General features: G+C 42.3%; 1 protein-coding gene and 1 long non-coding RNA gene across 2 annotated transcripts; both read right to left on the bottom strand.

The window, feature by feature from the left end:
• Positions 1–6,948: 6,948 nt before the first annotated feature.
• Positions 6,949–7,872, bottom strand: LOC105434481. The gene has a single exon (XM_011650174.1). The coding sequence runs from the start codon at positions 7,870–7,872 to the stop codon at positions 6,949–6,951; it is 924 nt and encodes a 307-aa protein (XP_011648476.1).
• A 1,437-nt stretch (positions 7,873–9,309) lies between these two features.
• LOC116401776 lies at positions 9,310–10,256 on the bottom strand. Its single transcript, XR_004214137.1, has 2 exons — positions 9,673–10,256; positions 9,310–9,596 (listed from the first exon to the last, which is right to left on the bottom strand). It is a non-coding gene; the product is annotated as an uncharacterized LOC116401776 (long non-coding RNA).
• Between the last annotated feature and the right edge of the window lie 23 nt (positions 10,257–10,279).

The following is a 10,279-nucleotide window of genomic DNA, read 5'->3' on the forward strand; positions in this document are numbered from 1 at the left end:
ATGGTATTAACCACTAGGAAGAATTAGTTGAATGAAAGGTAGATACTTCAAGTCACTACTTCTATATTTCTAAAAATTATTCGTGTGAAGTACATCATTTGTGTTTAATTCCATGCAGAAACAAATTTAAAGGTAAAATGTCATTTTGATTATTAATTTTTTTAATACAACATTGAAAATAAGACAATTCAAACCACAAACTTCATAGTTATCAGTACACATATGTCAATAGAAAATGTCATTTTGATTTTTAATTTTTTTAATACAACATTGAAAATAGAACAATTCAAACCACAAACTTCGTAGTTATTAGTACACGCATATGTCAATAGAATTTAGTTCACAGCAAGATCACAATAAGTTGATAAGTGGTAAGAGTTGCTAGTACCACTAACCACAAACTCAGTGAATGATTTCTAAAGTTATTAAAAGTTTGTTGTTGATATAAAATAAAAAAGTGTGACCATTTGTTGATGCAAACATATTGTCACGTGGTTATTTTAATCACAGAACCAACGTGCGGCACAAAGGTGTTGGGGTTGCACCAATGTAAGCCTAAGAGTAATTGGACTTGTTGGAACAACTAAGGAAGAAGGAAATTCGTAGGTAAGAAGTAGGCAAAGAGTTGTAGACAAGGTGTTTGATAAAATGCTTAAGAGAGCTTTGTTGATGAATTCCCAAGGATTCTGTGTTGTTTTTACAAATGGACCCCTTTGGGGTATTTATAGAAGTATACAATCTATTTACCAAGCACTAAACCGCCTTACAAGGTCGGCAAAAGCAATCTGGAACATTCCCGAGCGCTCATGACACTGTCCAGAAGCTTCTGGAAGCGTCTGGGGCCGTCTGGGGCCGTCTGGCGCCGTCTGCGCGCGCGCGCGCGCGCGTCTGCGTGCGTCTGTCGCGCGCCGCGCGCCTTCGCGCGTGTTCGCGAGCCTTCCTGGCCGCTCGCGATTCTTCTGGAACCTTCGAGAGGTTCCCGGATGCTTCTCCGCGCGCTCCGTGCGCTCCGTGTCCGCTTCCCGCGCGCGCTACACTAGCGCGCGCGTCCGACTGGCCTTGCGCGCGCGTCCGACTGGCCTTGCGCGCGCGTCCATGCCGCGCGCGCCCATCTGCCGTGCGCGTCCGCTTGTCTGCCTGCCGCCCTTGCGCGCGCGCGCGCCCATGTCATGACAGGGCCGCGCGCGCCAATCTCCTGCACATTGGCGTGTCATAGGCTTGGCGTGAACTTGCTCCTCTTCCTTGGGTCTTTGGACTGCTTGGGACTTGGTTGGCTCCTCTTGGGCAATGCTAAGGAGCCTTAATTTGCGAAAAATCTGTTGGGTCATTTTTGGGGCGTGACACCCTCCCCCACTCGATTTCGCAACGTCCCCGTTGCGCTTTCTTGAAATCTCCTGATTTCATCTTGAAATTGCCATAGGGTGTCCTCCTTTTCCCAACTTGCTTCGCTTTCGGGTAGTCCTTCCCAAGCAATTAAATATTCGTTATAACTGGGAACTCCTCTCCTTCGTATCTTCCTCTCCGCTAAGATCTCCTTGATTTTCCTGTCGAACTCTGAGATCATGCCGGTAGGTGCACGAGAGGACTCACCTCTGCTTGGATCCTCCTTGTCTTCATAGAAAGGCTTCAACATGCTCACATGGAAGACATTATGGATTTTCAGTCTGGGAGGAAGTTCCAATCGGTAAGCTGCTTTGCCCACTTTCTCTATGATAGAGAAGGGTCCTTCGTATCTTCGGATTAGGCCTTTATGTACCTTGCGTAGGGATTTAAATTGGTTAGGTAGCAGCTTTACCATTACTTTTTCCCCTACTTGGTACTCTCTAGCCCTCCTTTTCCGGTCCGCCCACTTTTTCATTTTAGTGGCGGCCTTCGCCAGGCATGCCCTTGATATATCACATTCTTCGTGCCATTCCTTCGCAAACTTGTATGCCGTTGGATTGGGTCCTTCATATGGAATAATCAGGGCACTAGGAGTGTTGGGTTGTTGATTCATGACTATTTCAAAGGGGCTCTTTCCGGTAGCCTCACTCCTTTGAAGGTTATAAGAAAATTGGGCTATATCGATGAGAGTTGCCCAATTCTTTTGGTGTGCACTGACATAATGCCTTAGGTAGTGCTCCAGTAAGGCATTTACTCGTTCCGTTTGGCCGTCGCTCTGGGGATGGAAACTAGTAGAGAAGTTTAGTTCTGTCCCCACAAGTTTAAAGAGTTCTCGCCAAAACTTGCCTGTGAAGCGGGGGTCTCGATCGCTGATGATGCTTTTAGGTACTCCCCATAACTTCACAACATTTTTGAAGAACAGCCTAGCTGCTTCATCGACTTTCACATCTGGTGAGCATGGAATAAACGTTGCATACTTGCTGAATCTATCCACTACCACCATGATGCTTCCAAACCCTTGGGACTTAGGTAAGGCTACAATGAAGTCCATTGTAACACTATCCCAAGGTTTTTCCGCTATAGGCAAGGGTTCAAGTAACCCTGCTGGGAGTTGCTGTTCCCCCTTGTCTTGTTGACATACTAGACAAGTCTTGACATAGGCTTCAATATCGTCTTGCATTTTCGGCCAGTAATATTTGTCATGAATAAGGGCAAGGGTTCGATTCATACCTGGGTGTCCGGCCCATAAAGAATCGTGACACTCCTTTAAAATATCCTTCCGTAAGGATCCCCATCGTGGCACGAACAACCGATTTCCAATTGTAAGGAGGGTACCATCGCTCTCCCAAAAGCGTCTGGTTTTACCTTCCTTGGCCAACTTTAATAAGTTCTTGGCTGTTGCATCATTCTTCATCCCTTCCTTGATTTTGTCAAGGAAGTCACTCCTGGGCATGCTGGTGGTTATAGCAGCCAGTTTTGCCTTCTGGCTTACGACGTTATTGACTGCATCGGCGTTTCCTGACTTTGCCTCGAGCATAACGTCCTTGTGTTCTGTTGGGACTGTTGGTTTAGAATTTGTCTCTCTCGACGGTACTGTTTGATGTTGGGTTTCGGCGACTCCCTCCTTATTTAGCATGGCTGACAATCTGATTGTTGGTTTTCCCTTCTTTAGTGGGATGGTCGTTATTTGACCATCCACTATCGTCAGGGTACATCCGGAGGAGTCAACGATAGCAATTACTCTATCGAAGAACCCTAAGCCAAGCACAATATCAAAGTCATCCATAGGTAGCACGGTGAAGTCGAGCTTACCTTGCCAATCACCGATCTTGACTGTTACACCTCTTGCTACACCTTTGATGGCTTGTGCTTCCGAGTTTACCGCCTTGACAGTCCCCTCTTCGTTTGTGAACTTGAGGCCTATTCTCTTAGCCTCATTCACGTTCATGAAGTTATGACTCGCACCGGTGTCAAACATGGCAATAGCCTCTCTCCCGTTTATCTTTACATTTCCATGGAGTAGGCCTCCTTTAGTTGTTTGATTGGCCTGTTTCAGAGCTCCAATGTGTTGCAAGGAACCAATCTGTGGTGTATCATCTCCTTGCTTGGACTCGAGCAATTTGGCAACAAGTGCATTCATTGCTTTTCTATTCGGACAGTCTCTTGTCCGATGAGGGCCATTACAAACAAAACAGGGAGAAGGTTTGGACGACTCACCTTGTTGAGTTTTGTGATACTTGCCATGTCTTTGGAATGCCTTCTTTCCCTTTTCCTTTTGCTCGGAGTCTCTATGCTTGTAGTGATTGCCTTCACGTTTACTTGGGCTAGGTTTTCTCTCCTTTGATTGGGTTGTATAATCGATAAGCATCTCAGCTGCGGCTATAGCGTCGTCCAATGTTTGGACATTGCGACGGTCTAGCTCAACCTTGGCCCAATCTTTCAATCCATCTCTAAATTGGAATAGGGCTTCCTTCTCGGGCAGATCACTAATTTCAAGCATAATAGTGGTAAATTCCTTCACATAGTCGAGAATGTTACCTGTGTGTCGTAGCCTTCGAAGTTTGGCTCTTGACTCCATTTCAGCATTGTGGGGAACGAAGTGCTTTCTTAGCTCGGCCTTGAATTGTTCCCACGTCTGGATGGCATTCCCATTTTGGTCAGCGTATCTTCGACGCCACCAAAGTTGTGCGGCATCCCTTAGGAATGTCGGGGCATTGTTTATCTTGGCCTCATCATCTCGAACACCGACAGCTACATAGTATCGGTCAAGGCCAAAGAGGAAGTTTTCCACGACCGTGGCATTCCTCACCCCATTGTATGTGTCAGGTTTCGGCACTTTTATGTGAGTAGTGCCTTGCACAGCGGCGTGTGTACTGGTGGATGGACCGTCTCCACCAAAGTGCTTGGAACGACATTCCATGCAAAGAGTATCTACCTTTGCATCTAGGGAAATATACTTAGAATAGAGTTCGCGTAACTCACCTTCAACAAATGTCTTCAAAGTGGTTACGGTTGATGACAACTCCTTCAAATCCTTTTGGAATGTTTTTCCAAGGTCGGCCACGAGCTCCTTGGTTGCTGCGGAGATTTCCACATTCTCCTGAATAAGCTCTTCGTAGTTATCACCCAACTCTTCTACCGTGTGCTGGACATCCTCGAGACTTTGCTCAAGGTTGGCAAGGCGAGTTTCGACATGCTCCCTTGCATCCGGACCCTTAGATTTCGATCGTCGGGTCGGGGATCGTCGGTCCTTCCTACCTCGTGTGATAGGTCCTTCAAGAACCTGTTCAGCTTGGGCTGAAATGTGGCCTTCTTCGCTGGACATCTTGTTCACAAGTCAACTGGGATTAAGTGGGTGTAGAAACTGTGTTTCGTTACTTTGACAACGTTTCAAGAACTAGAGTCTTGAATCTTGGTCTCTCGGTATCGTGCACTTGATAGCAACGATCAAGAGTATGTCCCTTTGAACGAACCTGGCTCTGATACCACCTGTCACGTGGTTATTTTAATCACAGAACCAACGTGCGGCACAAAGGTGTTGGGGTTGCACCAATGTAAGCCTAAGAGTAATTGGACTTGTTGGAACAAACTAAGGAAGAAGGAAATTCGTAGGTAAGAAGTAGGCAAAGAGTTGTAGACAAGGTGTTTGATAAAATGCTTAAGAGAGCTTTGTTGATGAATTCCCAAGGATTCTGTGTTGTTTTTACAAATGGACCCCTTTGGGGTATTTATAGAAGTATACAATCTATTTACAAGCACTAAACCGCCTTACAAGGTCGGCAAAAGCAATCTGGAACATTCCCGAGCGCTCATGACACTGTCCAGAAGCTTCTGGAAGCGTCTGGGGCCGTCTGGGGCCGTCTGGCGCCGTCTGGCGCCGCGCGGCTGCGGCGCGCGTCTGCGTGCGTCTGTCTGGCGCGCGCGCGCCTTCGCGCGTGTTCGCGAGCCTTCCTGGCCGCTCGCGATTCTTCTGGAACCTTCGAGAGGTTCCCGGATGCTTCTCCGCGCGCTCCGTGCGCTCCGTGTCCGCTTCCCGCGCGCGCTACACTAGCGCGCGCGTCCGACTGGCCTTGCGCGCGCGTCCGACTGGCCTTGCGCGCGCGTCCGACTGGCCTTGCGCGCGCGTCCATGCCGCGCGCGCCCATCTGCCGTGCGCGTCCGCTTGTCTGCCTGCCGCCCTTGCGCGCGCTGCGCGCCCATGTCATGACAGGGCCGCGCGCGCCAATCTCCTGCACATTAGCGTGTCATAGGCTTGGCGTGAACTTGCTCCTCTTCCTTGGGTCTTTGGACTGCTTGGGACTTGGTTGGCTCCTCTTGGGCAATGCTAAGGAGCCTTAATTTGCGAAAAATCTGTTGGGTCATTTTTGGGGCGTGACAATATACATACATATTCCATTAACATTAATTTGTGGATGATTTTGCATAGGACTTCTAAACTTTTATACTATTGTAAATTAAATGAAAAACCTTCCTATGCGTCTTTTTTCGAAATAACTTTAAGAAATACTTTCAAAATCTACAAGTATAGTTAAAACCTACCGAAATAATATTTATAAACATATTTGTACAATTTGATCTATAGTATTGGTCCATAAGGCATCCTTTTTAGGTAGAATGGTAGAAATGAAGATTAACCTTTGCAACCAGTTTCATAAATTGACCTAAAATTTTGGTTTCTCAAAACAATTTTTTTTATAACTCTTCAAAATTTTGAGGTACATTCCTTTTTCTCACCCAACCACCCCTCTCAACTCTTTCACACTTATTGGGTTCTTTCACTATCCTCCCTTCTCTATATTTTGTCTACCGATAGTAGCAACTACCAACAAGTGTAGTTTCCTTTCTTCCTCCAGCAACATACAATGGTTGACACATTGATTTTTTTTACATGTCAAACAGACTAAGTAAAAGGACCCTGGCAATAAAGTGAGCTAAAACAAAACCAAGAACCATAAAAGAAAGAAAAGAAAGCTACGGTGATACTAATTCGAATTATTTAACTCAACCCAATATCTGGGATAAAATTTGAACCTACGACTTTTTGAAACACTACTATATATATATATAGCAAACACGTCCAACCTAGGTTTACTTAGTTACGATCCACGAGGATTAGTCTATCAAAACAAGCATGATCCAACTTATCATATAACTTCGTTCATACCCTACATAAAACGTCGATTTACCCATACAAATCTTTTTTTTTTTTTCCTTTTCATTTAAGCCAAAGGAAAAACTAATAAATTATTGTATTAAAAAAAATGGTGTTCTTAAATAATTTTCGAGTGATTTATATAGCAGATTGCTGCGGATGGAAGATTATTTCTTAACTCAAAATGGAAGATTATTTGCAATTAACGAAAGGGGAAAGCCAATAATGATACACATGGTGATGATAACAAAAGCAATTAAAAAACATACAGTGCTGGTTCGAATGAATAAAGATGAAACGATTCCTTCTAAATTATTATATACAAGAAGATGATTCAGCGTCAAGTTCATATATAAAATGGCAATTGAAGTTACAGTAAAGAACTTGATATGTTTTAGAACTTAGAAAGTGTTCTATTCTAAGTTCTGCCATCTCCAATGAAGAGCATCAACCACACCATTGAAGCTATCAAACTTAGAACTCACCAAATCAACCTTAACGCCGAGTCTCTCAGCTCCAGCCGCTGTCACGGGCCCATGCGCAGCCACTACCATTTCCGGCCATCTCCTTTTCATCACATCCCACTCCAATCCCAAATGCGCCAAGCTTTTAAGCAGCCCCTCCACTTCCCCAGTACTCGTAAACACAATGGCATCCAATTTTTCATCCTTCCCTCTCTCCACCAGCTTCCTCGCGCAATCGGGTCCGGCCCATCGGGTCTCGTAAGCATCGACGCGAACCGGAACCCAACCTTTCGCCTCCAGGTCACGGAGGAAGTTTGGAACCACCGGGGGTTCGTTCAGTCCCACCACGCGAGGAACCGGACATAAAACACTACGGTGGTTTCCAACTCCAAGAGCTTCCACTAAACCAGTTGGAGTTGCAATTTCAGGTACCACAACTCTAATTCGACTCGTGTTATGGCAAATTGTGGTAAGAAATTCATGGTCGAGAAGCTCAGAGTCCTTACCTAGGGCTGCGATTAAGAAGGTATCACCGTGGGACGGTAGCAAGGGCTCGCCAATTTCAGTAGCAGCGTCGAGGAGGGCTGTAATGCCGGAGCGGGACGTGAAGGCGACGGCGGAGAAGGAATGCAGAATGGGCGGAAGGAGATGAGATTTGATGGCGAGAGGAGTGGGCTGGACGGTGAGGGTGGGACACCAGAGTGGTTCAAAGCCTTTGAGAGAGAGGAGGTGGGAGAGGCTGCCGGCATAGTTTGGAGGCGTCGTGAACGCGGCCGTACGCGGAGAGAAGTGGGTGGGGATGGCGGGAGAAGGAGATGAAGTGAGTGAATTGAGGTGAAATGGGCCGTTGGGATGCGCGGCGCCGGTGCTCATTGGTGATTTTTTGGAGTTCCCCCGTCACAGTTTTTCTTTTTCCTTCCATCTTTAAAAATATAATTTGGGCCAAATTGAAAAAACTATAGCAATCTCAAGTAAAAATTAGCCTATTAGATACTTTAGATCCATCGTTTTTTTATTCATTAAAAAAGTTCACTTTCAAAAGCTATTTTGATCCCTTACCACTTTGTTTTTTCTTTTAAGCTATATTGACAACTAAATTTAAAAATTTTATGTCAATATGTGTGCTATTATACTCAATAAAAATGTAGGGTCTTGGTAATTTTTACCCTTTACAATTGAATGAAAATTTAAAAAATTCACCTATCTAAATTTTTTTTTTATTGATTTTAAGTTAGATTAAATTAGTTTAATTGTGTAACTTTGCTCCAACATTAAAAATGTTTTTGAGATTTTTTTTTTTTTGTTTTTTAATAAACATAATTGTTCAAATAGAAGGTAGAATTTTTGTAGGAGTGCACGTTGTATGAAAACCTATATCCCTCACGTTTCTTTTCTTTTTTGACAAGATAACATATCAAATTTATACGAATTACTTTTTCATTTCTATTGTATTTTCTATATTGCCAAAATATCAAACATCATACACGACCAATTTTAACTTTATCGAGCCATTTTAAACATAAAATGTATTTTAATATTTTGAAATGATACTTTAGCTAAAATAAAGTTACATTAACGAAAGTATTTGCTAAGCTTGGAAGTGCATAACCCTAATTCTCACTTGGATTTTGTTTTATTGATGTGTATGTCAACACATTTCATTTTAGCTAAAAGACAACTCATTTTTATACTTTTATCTTTTGTATTTTTAAGCTAACAATTGAAAAAAAAAACTATCAAAATTTCTAATAAATAATTTAATTTTCTTTTTTTGTTAGGTCTTGTAAATAGTTGCAATTTCTTTTTTCTATTCATATGATTTTTTTTTCTATTAAGCCAGGATTTTTTTTTTAAATAATGTCTTTTGGAAAAGTATTTTCAAAAATAGGGTAGTTGGGAAAGAAATTATAAGAATAAGGTTGTTTCCCAAACTATTTTCAAAAATAGGTGTTTTTTTGAAATTGAAGGAAGTCGTGTACGGGGTACACGACTTCGAAATGAAATTGAACGAAGTCGTGTACCCCGTACACGACTTCCTAAATATATGTTTGTAAAATTATTATATTTTAAAAGATTAAAAAAATTAGTTTTTGTTTAAATGGCCAAATTTTTGGTAGTTTATGTTTATTATGAACAAATTAAAAAAATAAACCAAAGTTAAACACATCATTAGTGATATCTTATAAGAATTTTGAACGTTTTTTTTAATACTTGGTTCTCTACTTTTAAAAAATATATATTATATATTGATATTATTAAGAATACTCCTACATCTAAAGCATATATTAGCAACTTCTAATTTATAATTAATTTAAAAAAGTTCAACTTTTTATTTATACAACTTGAATAAGTTCTAGCAAAATTTAAAAACACTTAAATTATACAACTTAAGAAGCTTCCCCATCTCCCTCTACGACATCATCGCCTTGTCGTCGTCGTCGCCGTCGAATGCGTCTACGATCTGTGTCGGCAACATTTAAACGTCGAGTCCGCTGAACAAGGCTGTCTATATCTGCCATGACTTCGTCACACATTGGACTAAAAATTTCAAAATTGTTTTCCATGGAGACTCGACGTACGTCTTCAACAAAATTATTCTGAACGATTGTAAATAATATAATTAAAAAATGTTCATGCTTGTATTAAATTTATAAATCATATTAAAACTATTACCATGCGATAACAGTAAGCGCCATCAGGTGTCATGAAGCGTCGGGTAATTTATAAATCATATTAAAACTTCCTACATGCGCGACATGTGTCCGCTCCCTCTGCACCCTACATCCACCCGTGAACCCTACGGTTGACTGGACTGTTGACCGTTGACTCATTGTACGGAAGTCGTGTACGGGGTACACGACTTCCACCATACGCGACAAAATGTGCCAGCTGTACGGGAGTCGTGTACCGGGTACACGACTCCAGTCAGAAAACGTGGGCCGGGTCCACGACTCCACTCGGATATCGTAAGCCCGGTCCACGACACCAAATCGATTTGTGGAAGTCGTGTACCCCGTACACGACTTCAGTCACCTATTTTTGAAAATACTTTCCCAACTACCCTATTTTTTAAAATACTTTCCCAAAAGACATTATTTTTAAAAAAAATCCATTAAGCCATGCTTGTAAAGTTAACAAACATTTTAAATAATTTTTTAACTTTAACAATACTCTAAAATTTAAATATGTCGTGGGGTAAGATTCTTTCGAATTAAAATTCATTCATCTTTTCCATGTCGAGGTTGAACCATAGAAATATAAAAAATTTATATTGTAAAAG

The sequence above is a fragment of the Cucumis sativus genome, chromosome 1 (assembly GCF_000004075.3).
Source record: "Cucumis sativus cultivar 9930 chromosome 1, Cucumber_9930_V3, whole genome shotgun sequence".
Classification (NCBI taxonomy): domain Eukaryota; kingdom Viridiplantae; phylum Streptophyta; class Magnoliopsida; order Cucurbitales; family Cucurbitaceae; genus Cucumis; species Cucumis sativus.